This window comes from Polypterus senegalus, chromosome 3, assembly GCF_016835505.1.
Source record: "Polypterus senegalus isolate Bchr_013 chromosome 3, ASM1683550v1, whole genome shotgun sequence".
Lineage (NCBI taxonomy): Eukaryota > Metazoa > Chordata > Cladistia > Polypteriformes > Polypteridae > Polypterus > Polypterus senegalus.
In genome coordinates this window covers 277,467,082-277,490,456 of record NC_053156.1, presented here as the reverse complement: position 1 = coordinate 277,490,456, position 23,375 = coordinate 277,467,082, and the positions used below count along the sequence as shown (strand labels likewise).

General features: G+C 43.6%; 1 protein-coding gene across 1 annotated transcript; it reads right to left on the bottom strand.

Moving 5' to 3' along the window:
• Positions 1-4,166: 4,166 nt before the first annotated feature.
• LOC120526202 (G-protein coupled receptor 37-like 1) lies at positions 4,167-22,192 on the bottom strand. The gene is given in 3 exon segments (XM_039749241.1): positions 4,167-4,771; positions 4,774-5,041; positions 21,394-22,192. Coding segments are annotated over 3 exon segments (1,428 nt in total). The 5' UTR covers positions 22,012-22,192; the 3' UTR covers positions 4,167-4,229.
• Positions 22,193-23,375: the final 1,183 nt, after the last annotated feature.

The window sequence follows — 23,375 nt, the reverse complement described above, 5'->3', positions numbered from 1 at the left end:
TTCCATTATATCTAATAAATAAAAAATGAAACAACACTACATTTTATCTTTCCAGCAACATTCATTGCAAAATGTTTGGATATTTACATCAAATAAAGTTGATTTATTTTTTGTCCATTCCTTCAAGCCACAGGTTTAAGCCCAGTGTGTACTGAGAAGTCCTTGATTATAAACAGGGCTGCCAATCGGCACTCCAACTTGGGTTCAGGTCGTAACTTTTTTTGTCTTCTCTCTGGTTTCCTTTGTTCATGAGATTTCCTCACAGTTTCAATTTTTCCACACAGTCCAATAATGGAAACACATAAGTGCCAATACTCTGTTTTTGTCGTTCCTCAACTTGATATGCTGGAAAATTTTCCTGATTTCTTAATTGAGTGAGGGGGAGATGGTTGTCCCTCATTGGAGTTTCAAGCAATGATATATGTGCACTTTATCAGAGGGAAGGCAGCGTAATCCCCCATGGAGTTTCAATCGGGATGATATTTGTGCATTATATTGGAGAATCGGGGTGCCCCTTGAGTTTCAAGCATGATGATAGGCACATTTTGTTAGAGAGTAAGAGGGGGATTGCCCAGCTGGAATTTCGATCAGGATGATATTCATGTATTATGGGAGGGATTGGATCCCCCTTGGAGTTGATCGGGATGATATTTGTGCATTATATTGAAGAATGGGAGGATGATGCCCCCCCCCCTTGGAGTTTCAAACATGATGATAAGCAAACATTTTATCTGAGAGTGAGAGGGGCAGTACCCACCTGGAATTTCAATCTGGATGATATTTATGCATTATGGCAAGGATCAGTCGCGATTATGTTCATACATTACAGCAGGGGATGCAGTCCCTCCTGGAGTTCTGATCAGGATAATATATGTGAATTAGATGGGAGAATTGTAGAAGTGGGTTCACCCTGGAAGGTATCAGGAATTACTGCTGGTGTGCAACCATTTCCTGCCAGTATGCTACAGCTAAAAAATTGAATACTGCCAGTACATCATACCCAATATTGGAGAACTGGGGGGTGGAGTGCCCCTTGGAGTTTTGAGCGTGATGATATACTTTATGTACATTTTATCAGACAGTGCAAAGGAGAGACCCCTCTGCAATTTTAATCAGGATTACATCCGGTGGGATTGGTTCCCCTTGGAATTTCAATTGCGATGATTATACGTACATTAATTTGAAGGGTGCGAGAGGTCCCCCTGGACGGTGTCACAGATGCCGTTACATAACCCTTCACTACTATTACGCCATACCAAAACATGTAATACTGCGGGTATGCCATACAATTATATCAGAGACATACAGAGAGTGTGGAATTTCAATCAGAGTGATATGTTATACATACATATACATTATAGCAGGAGGTGGGTCCTCCATAGAGATTCAAGTGTGTTAACATACAGTATGTACATTAAACTGGGGAATGTGGGGAATGCAATCTTTTACTATCATTATGAAAATATTTACTGCTAGTCTGGGGCAGTGAAAACTGGAATACTGATGTGTACCAGTACACATCAAGTCCTGCAGTACCAACGCATGCAGTTAGGTTGTGATGATTGATGCGTGAAACAGGCAAGATTTGATTGGCATAAAGTTTCTTGAAACGGAGAGTGAAATTTGTTTCACAGGCAATACTGCAACTGCTAAACGCAAATCTCACTGAAAAGAGTTATGGATAGCAGAGTTTTTGTGATAAAAAGCAAGAAATATTGCTCCCTGAAGTCTTGTTCACACCTCTGTGTTTCCCTGTTGTCACACGTGTAAGTCGCAGGAGCGTAACTCTGACTCTGGTCAGGTAAATAGAATGGAGGAGGATTTGAATGTAACCCAATCGCTGACACTTTTTGCCTTTGTTTCCCTAGAATGGAGGAAGAAATGAAGCCTAATTATCAGAAGCTCCACCCCTTCCTGTCTGACCCTTATATAAGAATGTGGATAGCTGGAGGTCTGTGTTCCTTCTGGACCCTGCTTTCACCAAAATAACTGCTCCAGTAAAGACAGCCTTATTTTGTAATGCACCTTTAATGGTGACATAGCTTTGGACCTATTGTCCTGACTTTTTTGTTCTGTGTATTCTTTTTGCCTGTCGTATTAAATGGGTGTTACCCCAACATTTTGGCTGCTTCCCCATTTTGTTTCCATACTGTGTTCTTCTCTGTAGCTTCATAATACCTGTAACTATTATACTAAGTTATTTTCCTGTATTTTTCAATGCCTCTCTAAGTTTGTCGGACACATATTTTACATGGATTGTGAAATTTTGAACCCAGAGGAATATGAATGTAACACTAATTTTGTAAAATTTGGCTAACATTTCATAAGTTGTTTCAAAATGTCTTATCTGAACGCCATTTTGCTTGTTTACGGAGCACCGGCTTTTTTAACATCAGTTGTTACCACGGTGATCCATCCCAGGAGTGTGCGGCCTGCGAGATCATTTGGAGTACCAGCATAAAGGTTGGCTCAGATGTTTCCTGAGCATCTGATATTAGGGTTCTCTGTTTGATTTCACTGCTATCTCTGACTGATTTACTGTTTTTTTTAACTAGATATTTTTTCAAGCTTTATACTTTGATTCTTGGGTTAGGGTTCTTAATTTTTTTGACGATCGGTTGGCAGTCCTTTCAGTATTGACCTCTACCTGTTTTCAGATTCAGTTTTCAAATTTTCACTGTTCTCATCTTGAGCCAGTACAGAAATCTGTCGCCCACCAGTAAAATTGACTTTATTTATGCCATTCATTGACATCACCGTGGAGAAGCACAATACGTTTTTTAACAATGGTACACATTGCGTAATTTTCACACTAAAATGCACGATTGTGCACATTACTGTGTTTTCTCCATAGTAAAACTCACTGATGGGTTGCTGCTTTCCCCTCCTCTCAGCCGTTTCACAGCCTTCCTGTTTCTAAATTTCCCAGAAGAGGTTAAGGATGTGCACTCTGAAAGAATTGTGGAGATTCAAGTTTCATATCTGTCTCATTTGCATTTTTAGGATTGCTATCGCCAAGATCGCTATCATAATTACCAAAGTGGGAAGTGAATTACCAGAACATGTTTGGTAAATATATACACATGATAGGAAATGTGTTTGGCATTTTTTTTTCATTTTCTTTAAACCTATATTTACAAACTAAAGAAGAGGAAGACCCATTCTGGTTTAATGCATGTAAATGCTTCCAGTCAGGAACTAAAAACATTTCTTTATGTGTCAATGGCACAAATTTTGCTGGCAGTGAAATACCACTTGTTTCAAGAATTTATTTGCCAAACAAAACATTGAGTTTCACTGCAATCTTAATTTCATGTGAATCGTTTTGTACATCACTAGTAGAGGCTCTAAATTGATTCCTATAGGTTAGTCTCCTGTAACACCTTTGCAAAAAATAGGTTTAGAAAATGGGTGTACAATTGTGGTGTCCGTCTTCTTTGTCAAAGTGATAAAACTGTTGTGGATGTGTGTCCATAAAGTTGCCCCTACTTGAATTTTTTTTACAATTTTAAATTTTAAAAGGAATCGGAAAATCATCTGCTCAACTGCCACCCACCAGGTCATAAACTTTTTATCAATGAGTGTGTGTATTACTTGTGTTGTTCATCTCGATTCTGCTGGTCCCAGAATACATTTTACATTTTTGGTTGCTCTCATATGGCTGGGGATCGCGAGTGTTGTTGGTTGTTCTAATTTCTATGATGGTTGTTCTCATAAAAATGTAAATGTGGTTTACTCACTAAGAAGACAAAATGAGGATTCAGTAAGTCAAGGAATGGTCATGTTCTGCAGAAGTTAGATTCATTTGAGTGATTCATCCATAGGTGATGTGTGATAACAAGAGTTAGGATAAATAAGCCCAAGAGGATTCTGTAGTTGCTAATCCATTCCTTGATTTGCATTATTCCCATATCAGTTCCTCATAAAAGGCATCTACAAAGAGTTTGCTATCTTTGTCCTGAATCCCTTGGACAACACTTTATAATCTAGATTTGTGAGGGAAACTGGTCTTAAAAGCCAGGTCATATAGGAAAGTGCCAATGATCGTTAGTGGCTTGCAAGATTTTTGGATCAAATCTCTTCTTTGTCCTGGCCATATTTTGAGCTTAATTCTCCCTGTCTGCCATGGACAGAGGTTTCACCAGTTTGATGACTTACAAGAAATTGAAAACAAGAACTTCAGATGCATTGCAAAATAAGTAATGGGCCAGGAGACTTCCTTCTGATTTTTAGCAGGGTGTTCCAATACCAAGAATTGACTGGTTGTCTTTGGGCTTGTCAAAGAAAATGGAAGACGACATTTCTGTGGTTTTCAGTTTTCCATCTCCTCCCTCACTAGCCTGGGATTCCTGGCTGCACTCTTCACAGCAGCAGCAACAGCAGTCCATGAAGGCCTGGCCCAGTGGTTTGCAGAGGCACAAAAGGAGCACAGGGGTCACAGAGGACTTGAAAAACAGAAAAAACTGGTTAATGAGACTGAGGAGATCCAAAGTAGGTTGAGAAACGTCCAAGGTCAAGTAGGCCAGCACAATGTTGCAGATGTTTTCAGGCAGAATGCAGATCCCATAAATAATGGCCAAACCTGTCACGGTACAATTGAGCTGCCGTTCACACTGAATATGTTTAGGGGAAACTCTGGCATCTTGATTCTTGTTAGAACTCCTTATTCTTCTTGTAATAAGCTGACAAGAAAGAGTGAACAGGACTGGCAAGCAAAAGTAGCAGCCAAAGTACCACCACATACGGGCATCTTGATACGTCATCACCAGCAGTAGATGGACTCTGGGAGGTTAGTGGAGGGATTCATGGTGCAGGAATCAATGATGGTGCCTAACATGGCTGATTGATTTTGAGTGAGCTGCCATAGCAGGACTTCGGGTATAGCGAGTATCATTGAGCCAATCCAAATCACTGCCAGCTTAGCAAGGATGGACTGGCACTGCTCAATGGACCGGCTCTTGGGCTGGGTGCTTGTGGCAGCATGAAATCGATCAATCCCAAGGGCACACAAACTGAATGTAGTCACACCCAAGGATGATACCTAAAAGGAGAAAGAAGAAAGCAGCATGTGAGTTGAAATGTGTTGCAATTAAAGTCAAAGTCAAAGTGAAGTCAAAGTAAAGTCAGCTTTTTAGATATAATGTATGTCCAAGTAAACCTGCAAGGACATAACTGCCCAAGTACTATCTACCAACCCTCCAACATTCATACCCAAGACACACTGTATCTGCCAAAGGCAACTTTCCTGATACATTAGTGACCAAAGAACAATAAATCAATCAGTAATGCTTAGACAGATGGAAATATTTTATTTTTACGTGGTAGAACACAGTAATTACAGTCAGTAAGCTTAACAAACATCACAAGTAAATTAATGTAAGGAATTATTAAAATTGAGCAGCACATGGAAAGAACAGGATTTTTACTGAACAGTCAGCATGGGATCAGAATTTGGAAAGTTAGAAGTGCTGTATTGATTAAATAAACCCAAATCTAACAAATCACCAGGACAAGATCAAATTTATCCTCAAGTTCTTTAGGAGGTTTGTGAGAACATACATAAACCTTTGACACATACTTTTAGGAAGTCACTGCATACTGAGGAATTTTCTAAGGACTAGAAAATAGAAAATATTATTTTTCTGTTACATTAAAAGAGTAATGCTTACGGTACATCACAAGTAAATTACAGGATGGAATCATTAAAGCAAAGTTGGGGCAGCACACATCTAGAACAGGAGTTTTACTGAACAGTCAGTATGGGTTTAGACAAGGGAGGTTGTGTTTTACTAGCATGCTGAAATTCAATGAGAAAGCAAGAAAAGGATAAGATCAGAGTAGTGTAAATGATATTATTTATCTGGACTTTCAGAAGGCATTTGATAAGGTGCCACATAAGAAAATGGGCATCAAACTAAAAGAAGTGGGAGTTCAGGGTGTTGTGTGAAAATGGGTGAAGAACTGACTAAAACGCAAGAAGCAGAGGGTGATGGTGTGAGGAACCTTATCTGAAATTGGTAAGTAATTTGGATAGGAATATGAGTAACAAGCTGGTTAGGCTTCATAGATGATACCAAACAAGGTGGATTGGCACATCAGATAGAATATTTTGAATCTTTATAGATAGATTTGGACAGCATTCGGGAGTGGGCAGATTTATGTCTGATGAAATTTAATGTAAGTAAATGTAAAGTATTACACATAGTAAGTAAAAATGTGAGGTATGAATACACAATGGGAGGTCTGAAAACTGAAAATACACCATATGAGAAGGAGTTAGGAGTCGCTATGAACTCGACACTATCAGCTTCCCGTCAGTGTTCAGAAGCCATTAAGAAGGCTAACAGAATGTCACATTATATAGCACCCTGATGTGTAGAGTACAAGTCCAAGGAGGTTCTGCTCAAGCTTTATAACGCACTGTCGAGGCCTGGGGAATTGTGTGCAGTTTTGCTCTCCAGGGTACAAAAAAAAAAGCAGTGCTAAAAAACTTCCCTAGAAGAGTAATTTGGCTGATTCTAGGACTGCAGGTGATGGGTTATGAAAGAAAGAAAGATTAAAAGAGATGAGCATCTTTTCATTTTTTGCTAAATTATTGTTAAATAAACACTTGCCGAAAATCAGAGTAGTGCACGAACAAGCTGCACATTTCAACGTGATTGAGCTTCTGAACTGAGGATTCATCTCTCCCTATCATTCACTGGACAAGACTCCTGTCTTTAAAATGCACTTTGCATGTTGTGAGCATATAACAAAGATTACATGATGAGTGGGATAGTGTAACGTGAGATTTATTTATATCTTATAAAATTGCTTTCTGTTGCTCAGCATTAGGCCCCTAATTAAGGTGCATCATAACCTTTGTTATCTCAATCAATGAAAATAAGAAATTACATTTTTCTCTCTCATCACTACAAACAGCAGGGGGTAAGTATTGTCATAATTTGGTATATATATTGGCATGCCATGAGGACAAAGGAAACCGGAGAGGGACATAAATGTAGAAATTTTGGTTTCCAGGAAGACAAAAAAAGCCAAATCCAAAGCATAACCTGAATGTAAAGTTGAAAAACAGAAACTAAAGTATTTTAGTCAATGAGAACTTTGTTTGAACATGAGATTTGAATCATTTTGTTACGCTCACATTACAGGACTCATTGATCAGTTCTGATCTTTTGCTCAGATTAGATTTGCCTCTCTTAACGGTTCACAATCAGAATTGCAAGTGACCCGTAACTAACTGTATTGTGAGTATATGTGTCCCCCCAAGACATTGATACATTTGCGCTCGAGTCATCTGCATCACCAGCAACAACACAGTCGTATTTGTGAGATGACTCGTGCTCAAATGTATCAATGTGTGCATTCAGAGGACAGATACATTAACATTACATTTAGATACAGGTCTCTTGTACTTCAGAATATGTCCCCCAGGGGAAGCTAGCAAGGACAAAAAAGACTGAAACCAGGAGAACAGGCACAGTCCAAAATGCTAATAAAGATCAGAAACTAGGAGACCAGACTGTACTGGCACAAAAAAAAAAAAAAAAAATAAATAAGTTTTGAAATATATGGCAAAAAATTATTTGAAAAAATGGTCAAAATGGAAAGTACTTAGAAAAAAGATCTGTCTATTATAAAAAAAATCTTGGGAGGGAGACTAGGGAGACAAGACATGATCTTCTCGGAAGACAATTTGATGTCCCGTGAGAGACACTTTAACATCACATGAGACAACATTTAAAACAAGTTCACGGACATCTAACCTAGCAGTTGTTGGAATGCTTTTGACAGACAGACATCATGTGCTCCCAGCTCTTAAAACGACAAGCGACAAGCAGAACACGCAGCTCGCCAGCAGCAGCAAGCCAGCAGATGATCTGACGGCATCTCCTAGCGTGCGTTCAGTCCCCCTAACCCCTCTCCCCCTTCTGTACAGGGCTTTTAAATGATCGACTTGCAGCGCGACAAACAGAACGTGCAGCTCGCCAGCAGCAGCAAAACAACATGATCCTAAGGCATCTCCTTAGCGTGCATTCAACAACGCGAGCAGCATTATACGTCCTGCGAGAAAGAGATTTAACCATGCCCGGAACCGGAAATAAAGGACAAATATTGTTTGTACAAAAGCTTTAAAGTAAAAGTGAAAATAATGAATATGTAACAATTCCCATGAAAATAACAATCTCTTTAAATTGTATATCCGGTAAAACAAACCCGAGGGTGGGCGAGCGAAGTGAGCAGGGGGTGGAGCTCCTTAGTTTCTTTAAAGAAGAATCATGCAAAATTTTGGTCATCCAAATGCTTTTTGCTAAAATAATTTTTTTTTTTTTCGTTTTGCCTGATCTCAATGTTTTGAATCTTGTTCTGTATTTCTATCTACATCTTTTTCTTCTGGTCTCACTCTTTACTTTGCTAGCATGCTTAGATTCTTAGTTTCTATAAGTGACCCTGAAATGAGGCCTGTTTTTCACAATGTGCAGGAGATGTAAGGAGAAATAAAAGAACTTAAGTAGCAAAATCAACACATCCATGACCATATCAAAGAGAGAGGGACTTAAAGAAGATCCCTGGTGCAGACCTTTTCGAATGAGAATCTTGTCTGCTACCCATACACTGCTTCAAAATGGTGGCACACATACACTGTCACAAGCAAAATATTTTAAACCATCCTAAAGCAGTAATCTGGCTGGAATATAAGGACAGAAATTGATATTACAACCCAAAAAGTCTACAGTAGGATATAAAGTGCTGCGAAAAGAGGTTCAGGAAAACATGTAAAAAAAATGAATACTGAAGACAAATCACAACAGGAATATCTGTGGGAAGAGAGACAGACAGACAGATTTGGGATCGTAGATGGTGAGCCCCTGATAGACACTCCATGTCTCTCTATCCCTCTCTATGGATAGATAAATACAGTATGTGTGAGAAGCTGATAGAGGGAATGTCTGCGCAAGGAAACAGCAGTATGAACTAGACAGAACAAGACTGAGGGGGTGGAGTAGTGACAATGATTAGGAGTTTGGTATGGATCAGGGATGGAGAGATGGTTTTGAGAAGTTAGATATGAATGACCTTAAGTAATTGTCTAATTCTCAGCATATTCTTACAGTAATGGCTTTCTTCCTTCCTTCTACAAGGAACGCATGAAATCTGCACAAGTGGTGGCGATTTGGAGAGCATGTGCACTCACTGACCATACTAAAGCAATGAGAGTAGTGTTCTGTAATGCTCACTTGCGCTGTAAGCTGTTGATAGCAAAACCGTATAAATCTAAATTTTCTTTCTTTGTTTTTGTTCAAGTCTCACCCAACAGTTATTCCAAACAGTTACATCTCTGTGAAATCTTAGTTGTATGGAAATAGATACCCCAACACTGCTTCTAACCCATGTCTGCATTCCATCATACATGACCTGGACTATCCTCACCGATGTCGTCGGCACCAGATGACGTTGAGGCAACCGCTGTTCAAAATGGTGGCACATATACACTGTCACAAGCAAAATATTTTATACCATCCTAAAACCATATACTAGCTGGAATATAATGACAGAAATTGCTGTTTTTGTCCACCGTGTTGCTAGGTAGCTTTAATGAATGTTAGGGGTGGAGTCATGGAGGTTGCCATGCCAACATTAATCACCCAATGGGTTAAAAGGTCTACTATCAGAGCACTTCCTCATCTGAGTCTGGGGATAGAAACTTCCTTTAGCGTGCTACCTTTTGAGCTCTTTAATTTATTTGTATTGTATTTTCCGGTTTCGACACTTGACTTTTAGTTTACGTGTACTTCACTTAATATTTTTTAATCTCCCAATTTTGACCTTTGCTACTGTCGTGATTTGGTGTGCTCTTGGCTCCTCAAAGGCCGTGATCCATGCGTAATCGACGTGACGTGAGAAGGAGGAGGAGGTTGGGAGCATGCAGTGATACAGCGCGTCACCACACCTACCACACGACGAAACACCTCAGGATCCCAGTTAGGACCCAAGTGCGGCCATGTAACACATGACACACTAGTTTGGATGGAATGGAACAGTGTGAAGATTTTACAGCAGCTGAAGTGACGTGACGGGATAAAAGTGCAAATCCTTATCCAACCTGCAGATACAAAATCTTTGAAGTTTTACTTTGTGCTCTTTTCTTGCTTGTACTTTTGGGTTTAACTCTCTTGTTCTCTCGACCATAATTATTGTCTCTCATATTGGGCTTTGGTTTTGTTTCACTTCATGTCTGTTTTTTGTTTTGTCTTTTATGTGCCTCTCACAGTTTTTGCTCTAATATTTATCTGACAGTTCACTGACAGAACTGCTACATTTTATCCGCGTCTCTTCTTTCCATCCGTCTTATAACATCTTATTTTGCTTCCTACTGCACAGTAATCTCACCTGATGTACAATGACTTAATTTCTATAAATGTATCTACATGGGCTCTTGAATTTGTTTAACATATCATTTTAAGAGCCTTGTATAATTACAGGTTGGTTTATGTATGACTCTCTATTCATGGTAGTACATAATAATTCAATTCTTTATTAGCATTTTTTAAACAAAGTTGTTTTGCAGAATGAGTGGATATCAAAAGTGTACAATGCTGACTTGCTAAATTCTTATCAAATTCCCAATGAAATGAATTGCTCAAAGGTGATGTCACAATTTCTCCACACCTTTCCAAGGAAATTTTATACACATTGTTAGGTGGATTTAACACATGCTTTCCTTAAAGTCTCAAGACTAATCTGGTCCAATTTTCAGACCTGTTTATTCTAGCTTAGTGTTCACGAAGGGCAGAGCAACAACACCACTGGGGAAAAGGCAGGAAACACACGTAGACAAAGCCCACATTGATGAAGATGACAACTTGGAGTCACCAATTAACCTAACTTGCTCTTCTGTGAGGATGTGATAGGAATACCCACTCAGACAAAGGAATAATGTGTGAACTCCACATTGACAGTGTCCAGGTTCAGCATTTGAATCAAGGAACGTGGAGTCATCAGGTGGCAATGCTGCATTGACCTCTTCTACTTCTTCTTTAGCATCTTCTTTTCTCACTTCTATGTGGGGTGTCACACACGTGCGCATGGGAGGCAGCTAAAGGGCTTGAGTGAAGGCAGTTCGGAGGCATGCCGGGTGTGGCAGAGTGCACTGACTCTTTTTCTCCCTTGCCTGTAGACCATCCCCGGGGGATTTCACCTGGATCACCTGACATCACTTCCGGGACTGAGCCAATGGAAGTCGGCCACACCAGCTCCAGTCCCTCTGATGTCACCTCCGGCTACGAGCCAATGGTGGAAGACCACGTGCCAGATCCATACGACCTCACTTCCTGTCTCCCCCTTTAAAACCTGCCCCTTTTCCTTTGTTTCTTTAGTCTTGTTTTGGACTCGGTTGTGTGCACTTCAGTGCTCTGTATTTTGTTAAAGGAAAACGACTTTTGCAGCCAGGATACCACAATATACGGGTGGCTGCCCCAACTCTTTATCTGTCAATGTCTCGTTCTTGTGACAGTGGCGTAGCCGGCAGGATGGAGAAGTCCCGGAGGAGAAGGGGACAGGACCTGCAATATACCCAGGTGGGAGCGTACCGGGGCCGAGTATTCAGGCGGGAGGGTGCCCGTGGTTGGCGTGACCGGTGCGGGCTCCGCTCCCGGCACTCATAACTAGCCCATCTGGAGTGGCCAGGGAGTGTGCGGGTGGGGCTCACAGAATTGGGCTGCCCTGGAGGGGGGACTCAGTATGCTCTCTTGGGGGAGAGTGCCTGCCTCCCTGCGAAACCAAAGCCCCATTTACCACCTAGGGGTGCCCCAGACTGGCAGGTGAATAAAATAAAAAAAGGAGGTTGGACCCTGAGCGGCCAACCAACAAACAAGCCTGGTCCTTATGGGCAATGGTAGGGCATTGGCTACGGCCATTTGAAAACACGCCCTACCAAATAATAGAGCAGGTAGCTTGCTATCTGCTCCTGGAAGCGCTTCCCCGTGGCTTCACCCAGCCGGTTTGGGGCGAGCAGTTCAAGAACATGGCTGAGCTCATAGAGCTTATGGAGACGCAGAGGGCGGCCTCACACTCTGGGGAGCAGAACCGCCCTCATGTCAAACTCAGCCGGGTATGTTCCAAGACCTAGCCCCACCCTGTACAATCCGGAGCTCAGATGGCGTCCGCGGCAGCTGGCGCAAACCGCTTGGAGGCAAGGAGGAATGCAGGTGGAGGGTGAGGAGGGGTTGGTGTGCTCTGGCTAATCCGCTGGCGGTCCCACATACTGGCGTGGTGATCGCCAACGGACACAAGACCACAGGTTTGTTCGACTCCGCAGCAACATTTCATTGTTGCCCCCGCTTGTGCAACCGCAACAGTGGCTAAATTTAAGACCGGTATAACCTGTGTCCACGGAGACATCCGCTTACAGGTCCGCCGCTGTGTCATCAGTTACGGAGGGTCAGTTCGTAAGCTCACCGTAGCCGTCCTACCTGATCCTCCACACCCGGTGATACTAGGGCGGACTGGTCTAAAATCAAAAGCGGTGAGACACATACCACTCCCGGGGTTAATTTGGGCCTCGTTATGGACGGAGATAACCCGTCTCAAGCTGCCTCCACGCCGTGTAATCAGCCGGCAGAGAGAGAAGCAGGCGCCCTGACTGAAGTGGCAACTCCCGGCCGCCGCTGGCTAACACGTCATCCACCAACGCCAGCGCGGAGCGGAGGAAACCACGCCCATTGAGGTCGACGCTGACCCTCTCTCCGTGTTGCGGTTCCAATTTAAAGAAACGCCGGCTTCTTTTAGAAGGGAGCAATGGAATGATGACTCCCTGAAGTTTGTAAAAAATGCAGTGGTCCTTGTCAATGGCCAGCGCACTAATCAGTCGATGCCACAGGGCCCCTACTTTGTGCTAGATAATGACCTCCTTTACCGTGTAGCAATGCATGACGGGCAGGAGACGAGGCTGCTGCTAGTGCCGCGCACCTTCCGGCGGCAGGTCTGTGAGCTAGCACACGCCCACCTCCTAGGTGGCCACCTGGGCACCGAAAAAACTCTGGAGCGGATCAAGCTCCGTTTCTACTGGCCAGGAATTAATGAGGAGGTTCGTCGCTTTTGCGCTTCCTGCCCGGAGTGTCAACTGCGACAAATTCCTAGGAGGGACCGTGCTCCTCTCATTCCTATTCCACTGATTGACGTTCCCTTCCACAGAATCGGGGTCGACCTGGTGGGACCCCTGGAGCCCTCAGCCCGAGGACACAAGTACATTTTAGTCCTCGTGGATTACGCTACACGATACCCCGAAGCTGTTCCGTTGCGCTCAGCTACCTCTAAAGCCATCGCACGGGAATTACTAGGGGTATTCGCGCGCGTGGGGATCCCCAAAGAAGTCTTGACAGACCAGGGGACCCCCTTCACCTCGGAAACGTTCAAGGAGACTGCCAGATTACTGAAAATAAAGCATTTAAAGACCTCGTGTATCATCCTCAAACCGACGGATTAGTAGAGAGGTTTAATCAAACTCTCAAGCAAATGCTGCGTAAGGTGGTCAGCGAGGATGGAAGGAACTGGGATCAGCTCCTCCCCCTCGTCCTTTTTGCCTATCGGGAAGTCCCACAAGCCTCCACGGGTTCTCCCCTTTGAACTACTATACGGGCGACAACCTCGGGCATATTAGATATTTTGAAAGAAGGCTGGGAAGAAGAGGCTCTTCCCTCCACAAACATACTGGAGTATATCGCGCAGTTACGCGATAGATTTGGAAAAATTCGGCCTGTCCTTAAAAGTCACATGGAGGAGGCTCAAGCAGCACAGGCCCGGTACTACAACCGGCACGCTCTTCGGGAGTTCCGCCCGGGAGATCGGGTCATGGTCCTAGTGCCTACCTCCCACTCTAAATTGCTTGCCCACTGGCAGGGCCCCTACGGTTAAGGAGAGGAAGGGACTGGTCGACTATTTGGTGAGTCAACCCAATCGCCGGCCAAAGGAGCGGGTTTATCATGTGAACCTGCTGAAACCGTGGAAGGACAGGGACCCCGATCCCTCCTCCGCCAGCCCCGCCACTCTTCGCCACACACACGACCTTAACTTCGCACGGACTTAAGTCCCAGACAGCGGCAGGAGCTGGAAACAGTTATCCGGACCGTTCGGGAGGTAGTCAGTGAGAACCCCGGAAGGACCTCTCTGATTGAGCACAACATCGTGACAGAGCCCGGGGTTGTTGTCCGAGAACGCCCGAATCGTCTTCCCGAGGCAAAACAGGCTGAAGTGGAGCTTGAGATCAAGCGCATGCTGGAGCTAGGTGTGATTGAGGAAAGTTATAGTCCCTGGTCCAGCCCCATTGTGCTCGTCGGTAAGCCTGACGGAAGTTGGAGGTTCTGCAATGACTTCCGTCGGCTTAATCAAGTCTCCCAATTTGATGCTTATCCAATGCCACGTGGGCGACCTCCTCGAGAGGCTTGGACAGGCTCAATACCTGACCACACTTGACATGACGAAAGGGTACTGGCAGGTTCCTTTAACGGACTCCGCAAGGAAAAAAACGCGGTTAGTACCCCTAGCGGACACTGGCAGTATCGTGTCCTTCCATTTGGGTTACACGGGGCTCCAGCAACCTTTCAGCGTCTGGTGGACAAAGTGCTTCGGCCTCATAACTCATACAGTGCTGCCTACCTGGATGACGTGGTCATCTATTCCAGCACATGGAAGGAACACCTACAGCATGTCCAAGCAGTATTACGGACACTTGGTGAGGCCGGGCTCCGGATTAATCCCAAGAAATGCTTCTTCGGATTAAGCGGCCAAATATTTAGGCTACCTGGTGGGTCGGGGTACCGTAAGGCCACAGTGCTCCAAAATTGATGCCATTCTGAAATGGCCCCGTCCGCGAACCAAGCGGCAAGTCCAAGCCTTTCTCGGGTTAGCCGGGTACTACCGCCGGTTTGTACCCCGGTTTTCGGAGAGAGCGGCGCCCTTGACGGATTTAACAAAGAAGAGGGCCCCGAACATTGTGGTATGGACTGAAAAAACAGGCGCTGCATTTAGTGACTTAAAGCAGGCCCTTACGTCCACACCTGTTTTGATGGCACCTAACTTTTCTTTGCCTTTCATCCTCCAGACGGACGCCGGACACAGGCCTGGGCGCCGTGCTGAGCCAAAGCGTCGATGGTGTGGAGCACCCCATCATGTTCCTGAGCCGGAAACTGTTGGACCGGAGACCAGGTATGCTGCGGTGGAGGAGGCTCTGGCGATTAAATGGGCGATTACTCAGCTGAGGTACTACCTGTTGGGCCGGGAATTCACCCTTGTCACGGACCATGCACCCCTACAGTGGATGGCCCTCCACAAGGAGTCGAATCCGCGGGTCACCCGGTGGTTTCTTGACCTGCAGCCGTACAAGTTTTCGCTCGTTCATCGTCGGGGGCTCCACGCCAACGCTGATGCTCTTTCTCGGGTTCACGACCTCTCGGTTAGGTCGCCCGACCCGCCGGGTCTGGGCTAAGGGGGCCTTGTCACACGTGCGCATGGGAGGCAGCTAAAGGGCTTGAGTGAAGGCAGTTCGAGGCATGCCGGGTGTGGCAGAGTGCACTGACTCTTTTTCTCCCTTGCCTGTAGACCATCCCCGGGGGATTTCACCTGGATCTCCTGACATCACTTCCGGGACTGAGCCAATGGAAGTCGGCCACACCAGCTCCAGTCCCTCTGATGTCACCTCCGGCTACGAGCCAATGGTGGAAGACCACGTGCCAGATCCATACGACCTCACTTCCTGTCTCCCCCTTTAAAACCTGCCCCTTTTCCTTTGTTTCTTTAGTCTTGTTTTGGACTCGGTTGTGTGCACTTCAGTGCTCTGTATTTTAAAGAAAACGACTTTTGCAGCCAGGATACCACAATATACGGGTGGCTGCCCCAACTCTTTATCTGTCAATGTCTCGTTCTTGTGACAGGGGTCAATATGTTGGACCAAAACGTGTCCATACAGCTTGGTCCTGCACAACCTTCTCAATCAGACCCATTTCCTTTAAGTCTTCCTTTACTCTATCCATACACCTTTGCTTTGTCTTCTGCTGGATTTCCATTCCCATCACTCTTTTACCCACATATTGATTGACTGTCCTCATCACATGTCCATACCACTTCAACCTACTGTCCTGTATTTTCTTAGGTACTTTTGTTGTACCACTGATTGTCTCATCTCTTATTCTGTCCCTTTTTGTAACTCCATACATACATATCAACATTCTCATTTCTTCCACACCCAGCTTCTTCTCCAGCTCTCCCTTTACTACCCACATCTCAGCTCCAAACAGCATTGTTGGTCTTACCACTGTTTTAAAGCATTACCTTTCAACTTCACCTTTATTCTTTAATCACACAATACTCCTGATGACTTCTTCCATTTATTTCATCCATGCTGTGGGTTATCTCTCCTAGCTCATAGCTCCTACCGATCCTAGATATTTAAATTTCTTCACTCTTTTCAAAAGCTCTTCCTTCAGGCCAGCTTCTAAATCCCGATCACCATTAAACCTCATATGTTCTGTCTTCTTTTCCTATTTATCACCAGCCATCTATCTTCCAAAGCCCTTCTCCATTCCTCCAGCTACCTCTTCTACATTTCTGGAGCTATACAACACATTGTCATCAGCAAAAAGCCAGCACCAGGGAGGATTGCTCTTTTTTCCCATGACTCAACACATCCATAACCAGAGCAAAGAGGTAAAGAGTTAGAGAAGATCCCTGGTTAAGACCTAATCGAACTGAGATCTTGTCTGTTATCCCAGCACTGCTTTTAACTGGAGTCCTCACTCCCTGAGTCATATCCAGGACAATATTAATAGGACAGGACACCTCCAAATTGAATAATTCAGGTTTGAAAATGTTATTATATACATGAATAACTCCTCGGGTTACCCTGTAAAACCGACATTACTCATTTTCTTCCTGTTGACTATATTCAGTCAGGTCAGTGGCGAGCTGAGGCTGTTTCTGTACCATCGGGTTTAGGAGCCAACCTATTTAGTTTTGCCCATGACCTCCTTCACGACATGGGCAGAGTGGTGGCTCTAAGGCTAGGGATCTGCACTAGTAATCGGAAAGTTGCCGGTTCACATCCCATAAATGCCAAAAGTGACTCTACTTCATTGTGCCCTTAACCTGCAATTGCTCAGTCCTTGGTATGGCGTTAACCTGCATCCAGCCCTGCATGTAGGCCCTCCAACCTGCAGAGAAAAACCTGGGGTTTGGTGGCAGAATTGGCACTCCAGCCACCATAAAACACCTTACACTGGTCCATTCCATATGAACTTGTGTGGTGCTGAGGTGTCACCCATTGCATGGCTGCACTCGGGTCCTAATCTGGGATCCTGAGGTGGTTTGTCATGTGATGGGTGCTGCAATGTGCTGTGTCAGTGTGTGCTCCTAACCTCTTTCTATTTAGTTTTGACTGAGTGTGAAGTGGAAATCAACAGAACATCTACAGTGAAAAAATACATCTGAAATATACTGTGCCTTCAGAAAGCACGAGGTCCCTTCACATTTTACACATGTTGTTATGTTGCTGCCTTATACTAAACTTCCATCCATCCGTTATATCCTAACTACAGGGTCACTGGGGTCTGCTGGAGCCAATCCTAGCCCACACAGGGTGCAAGGCAGGAAACAAACCCTGGGCAGGGCACCAGTCCACCACAGGGCACACACACCAAGCACAATTTAGAATTAAATCGCCAATGCATCTAACCTGCATGTCTTTGGACTGTGGGAGGAAACCAGAGCACTCAGAGGAAACCCATGCATACATGGGGGGAACATGCAAACTCCATGCAGGGATGGACCTGTGAAGCGAACCCAGGTCTCCTAACTGCGAGACAGCAGCGCTACCCACTGAGCCACCGTTTAATCAGATGTTAGTTGAAGCAGCTTTGGCAGCCTGGAGTCTTCTTGGGTTTGACATGACAAGCTGAACACACCTGGATTTGGGGATCTTTCTGCCATTATTATCTGCAGACCCACTCCAGTCCTGTTAAGCTGGATAGTGGCCAACTTTGGACAGCTATTTGCAGTCTCTCCAGAGATGTTTGATTGAGTTCAAGTCTTGGCTCTGGCTGAGCAACTCAAGGATGTCCCCAGAGTTGCCCCTAAACCACTAATGTGTTGTCTTTGCTTTGTGCTTATGGTCCGTGTCCTGCTGGAATGTGAGCCTTTGGCCCACTCTGAGGTCTAGAGTCTTCTTTAAGGATAGCTCCATACTTTGTTCTGTTCAGCTTTGCCTCCTCCCTGTCTATTTAGTCTGCCAGTCCCCAACCCACAGCATAATTCTGCCACTACCAGTTCTTCATTGTTGAGGTGGTATTGCACAAGTGATGAGGGGTGCCTGGTTTCCTCCAAACTTGATGCTAACACTTAAGGCCATACTCTTCAGTCTTGATTTTTTTCAGTCTAGAGAATGTTGTTTCATAGTCTGAGAGTCCTTTAGGTGCCTTTTTGTAAATTCCAAGCAGGCTTTCACATCTCATCTGGCCACTCTGTCATAAAGCCCAGATTAATGGAGTGTTACAGTAATGGTTTTCTTTCTGAAATTTTCTGCCATCTCCACACTGGTTCACTGGGGCTCAGCTAGCATGACTATTGACCTCTGGGGCACCTCACTTACCAAGGCCCGTCTCTCATGATTGATCAGTTTGGCTGGGCAGCCAGCTCTTGGAATAGTCGTGGTTGTTCTATATGCATTTCATTTCAAAATTATGGAGGCCACTGTGCTCTTGGAAGCCTTTGATACTGCAGAAAATGTTTGCACCCTTACCGAAATCTGTATCTTGTCAAAATCCCACCTCTAAGCTCCACAGGCAAATCTTAAAACCTCATGGCCTGGTTAATTGCTCAGTTGTGGGACCTTCAATGGATACATCCAAACAACTGAGCAGACTGCATGTAGAAACATCTCAATGATGATCAACAGAATGGATGCACCTGAGCCAAATTCTCAGTTTTGCAGCAAAGGGTCAGAAATACTTGCGTCATTTTGATATTTCAATTTTTTGTTTTTAATAAATTTGCAACAATTCCTAAAGTCCTGTTTTCACTTGTCATTCTGGAGCATTGAGTCTTGCCTGATGAGGGGAAAATGAATTTAAAAGATTTTAGCATAAGGGTGCAACTTAGCAAAATATGTAAATAGTGAAGCAGTCTAAAACTTTCTGAAGGCACTGAATGTGGCACAGTGTTTAAGGCTTTGGAATTTGGACCTCAAACTGTGAGGGTGTGGGATCAAATCCTACGACTGACACTGTGTGACCTCGAGCAAGTCACTTCACCTGCCTGTCCTCCAATTAGAACAACAAAAGAAATGTCACCAATGTTGTTAGCCACCTTAGATAAAAATGTTAGCAAAATAAGTAAATGCATGAGCCTCCTTTACGTGGGGCCCAACTGTAAATAGTTGACGCAGACTGCCCTGCCAGTTAGAATGGACTGTAGCAGGCCTGCTTTGCCAGGAAGACCAGGGCTCAACTTCCCAGTGGTGTGAAAGCTTGTTTTTTAATAAAATAAAACTAAGAAACAGAAATATCAAAACTTTTTTTCTTTCTTTTTTGATCATAAAAGTATGCTAAATTAGAACAAATATAGTTGGTATACACTGCCAGTCAATCAAAAATCATAGAATTTTTGTCCTGCCAAAGATCAGTTATCATATTTTATTGTTTTAAGGATATAAGCCTGGATTTAAATAACACGTGAGACATTTATTAGTTTTTCATTTCACAAAGTTTGTGGGGTGCTCTTTTTAAAAATAGGTTTTTTTTATATTGAGACTGCAATTACCATGAACAATTCTCCATATATTTGCTCTTGTTTTTAAGTTCTGTAAGAGATTTACAGACAGACAGATGGAGCACTGCATAGTAAATGATAGATAGATGTGAAAGGCACTATATAATACATAGATAGATAGATAGATAGATAGATAGATAGATAGATAGATAGATAGATGTGAAAGGCACTATATAATACATAGATAGATAGATAGATAGATAGATAGATAGATAGATAGATAGATAGATAGATAGATAGATAGATAGATAGATAGATAATAGTATTATTTTTAAAGCATATATTACAGTTTATTCCATGCAGGGTTCCTAGATTCCAGATACTCAGACAAGTGCCCAAGTTAACTGTCTTGAGCAGCAAGTCACAGGCACACTTGTACAGCTACACATACTGATTGGGTTTCTGACTTTTGGGGTGTCTCATCTTTGCTGCAGGCTTGTTCTGTCTAAGTCCAGCTCTTAAAGGAGCTAAAGTGCTGTTAGGTAAAGTACCACAAATGGTCCCCTAAGATATAATTTATTTGCATTTATATGTCCACCTGCATTTAAAAATTAACATAATTTAGACATATTGCTCACAGCGGTGCAGTGAAGAGGGCATGTTGTATAAGACTTGTATATGACTTCTGCAGTCAGTGACGCCAACATTCTCTGTAAGTTTAAATAAACTGTTTGAAAGGTTCATGTTATAGTAAAAATAAATAAATAACATTTCTAGTAAATAAATCGTTTTTACGAGCCAAAATTAAAGCGCTATGACGCGGCACCTGTAACGTTACTTCCGAGCTGGCGCACATTTTCAGTGATATTTTTGCTCATACGCATGCGCATTACGGACATGCACTAATTCTGAGTCGAGGCACGCAAAGCATAACGCAGAGCAGAACTTAAATCTTTTCAGCACAATGGAAGGCGAAACGCATATCTCTTAAATTCCTTCCATTTCAAAATAAGGCTTTCTGAGACTTTACACTGCCGGGTGTATAAAATTTGTTACACTCTGCAAAAATCTCGCACATATGAATTAGTAAATATTTAATTGATGGTGCCAATCATGAAACAAATATAGTTATAATGCAACATCGATCTGAAAAAAAAAGAAAAATCACAAATGATAATACATGTCAACACGAACCAATATTCATTTGCTGTGGTTGATCACGACCACCCGACAGCATTAGGAATGAAGTATTGGTGATCTTAGCAAGATCAAAGTTAATCCAAAAGACGCGCAGTAAAACTACGAACATTAGGCCGGAAAAGCACGCAGTGGTTGTTCAAATGTTGCAAATCATGAAGTCTGTTAGTATCAGCTGAATTAGACGGATCTTGCTAAAGTATCTCCAAAATCCTGTAATTATGGAGGCTCGTTAAACTTCTCATGAAGTGACATTTCATCGTTTGTAAATCTGCATTTCATGCTGATTACTGTGAAAGGCGCTATATAAAGTTGAGGTGGTTTCATTTATGCCTTGATGAAGGCTGCGTACCGTCTGAGATTGTTAACAACACTAAAATGGAAGGGGCGTGCGCACCAGTCATCCTCCTACTCGTCTCCACTTGGCTATGCATGGCTTACCTCCAGGTATGGGATCATCCGACAGGACACTTCGCCCAGTAGTCTTTTCTTAGTGATTTCATTGAAGATGACTACGGGAAGACAAAAGAAAAGCACGAGAAAGTCCCAAAAGGCCAAACTGGCTAGAATGGAATTCCATGCACTCTTCATGTAATAGTTGTGCCACACAATGCACATGACAGACAGGTTGCCCACTATGCCCACAGCGAAAATCAGAAGCGAGAGGAACATGACAGCGTAGGCACTGTAGGAACTTTCGGTGAAAGGATATAGCGGGTTATAAAGGTCCGATGGCATCCTGTCCCCTGTGCCGTTAGTCGACACATCACGACTTCTCTCATCATTACTCAAGGGTCTGCTGCTCGCGTCCCTCGGTGCCGTGTCAGTGGGAATAATTTCACTAGCTGGCAGATGCGGCCCCCGCTCCTGGCTAAAAAGATTTGGGGGGTCAATGTCATCGGCGCCTCGGGGTACCCGTCTTCCCGAGCGTTTTAGTGGTGATGCTACATCGCTGACGTTCAAAGTGTCTCCTTTTTCTCCGGCGACCCCAAAGGGTGTCCACTCGAGATCCAGCCCTGCTACACAAAGTAGGGCCACGGCACAAACTGCGAGACGCATCACTCAGGTCTGCTGTAAAACTTGAATAAACTTGAAAGTTTGTAGAGAAGAAATAAAATAAATAAAACGGTGGGGAAAAATCTGAATGGCAAAAGTATCCTACAACATACAAAGACACAAACAAATGCAATCCGAGAGGAAGCTAAGCATCCTCCTCTTGCCCCGACTGGTTGGCTTTGATGGAAACTTGGATTCAGTATCCAAAAAAAAAAAAAAAACGCCCCTCGCCCAATCCCCCCTCCGAGGCTAAGACTCTAAAAAAGTCGCAGGACTCGAAGGCCCCCTTGTGGATAAAAGAGGTCATCGCGAAGTCAGAGGCATTGCGAGGAAGAAGTGAGGAGAGCAAGTGCAAGTTAGGAGGTCCGAAACACAGATGTTGATGCTAGTTAGACTCTGCTTCTTATGGACTTGACAATAAGAGAATCTTGCTATGGTGTCTGTATGTAACCGTTTCACGACAGCTTCTTTTATTCGGATGGAATGCACTTTTATATAGCGCCTTTCACCACGATCATTCAAAAAGAGTTCTATAATTAACAGGAAGCAACAGCCTTTAACTTCATTAAAGTTTCTTTTGTATATCGTCTGATGTTGTATTTAATGGATGTTGTATTCATTGTCTGCTGTTGTTAATGTACAATACACACGACACGATAATTGAACTCGAGTCAGAACTTGTATGACAAAGTGGTTAAGGTATACAAACATATGAGACTCAGAACCTTCGTTTGTGTAGTTTAGTCTCTGTCTATCAGACTGTGTGTCGCTGGCTGAGAAAGTCACTCATACTGTTTGTGATCCAACTGTAAATAAATATTGTGACCAACTGGGGGCCGTGACAGCAGCCCAAACTGCAGACACTACCACATGACACAAATCCCAGGTTCAAACTGGTTTATTTGTAATCACAAACACATTTCTTTATTTCTTTCTTTCTTTCTTTCTTTCTTCTCCTCCACTCTTCCCAGATGAGAAGTGTCCATCCTCCACGAGCAACTCCAACTCGCCTAAGATAATATAAGATAAGATAAGGTCGGGCAGCTTCTTTAATCTATGACCTGGGAGTACTTCAAGTGTTAGGTAATGGCCTGCTTGAAGCATTTCCGGGCAAACAGAAGTCCCTGAAAGTAGGGATTGAAAATCTTGGCAGATCCCTCTGGTGGCCCACATGGAACCCAACATGCTCCTCCACAGGATTACAGATCCTAACCCAGTGGTTAACTCCCCCAGTTCTATTATTATATTGGCCTGAGCCTGTCCCGGCAGGGACACCAGCTTAAGCAGATGTCTGGTAGGGGTTATCCTTCCTTTTCTTCCTGATTTTTCCATTCTCCTGGCCTCCTAGACAGTCATTGGATTGGAAC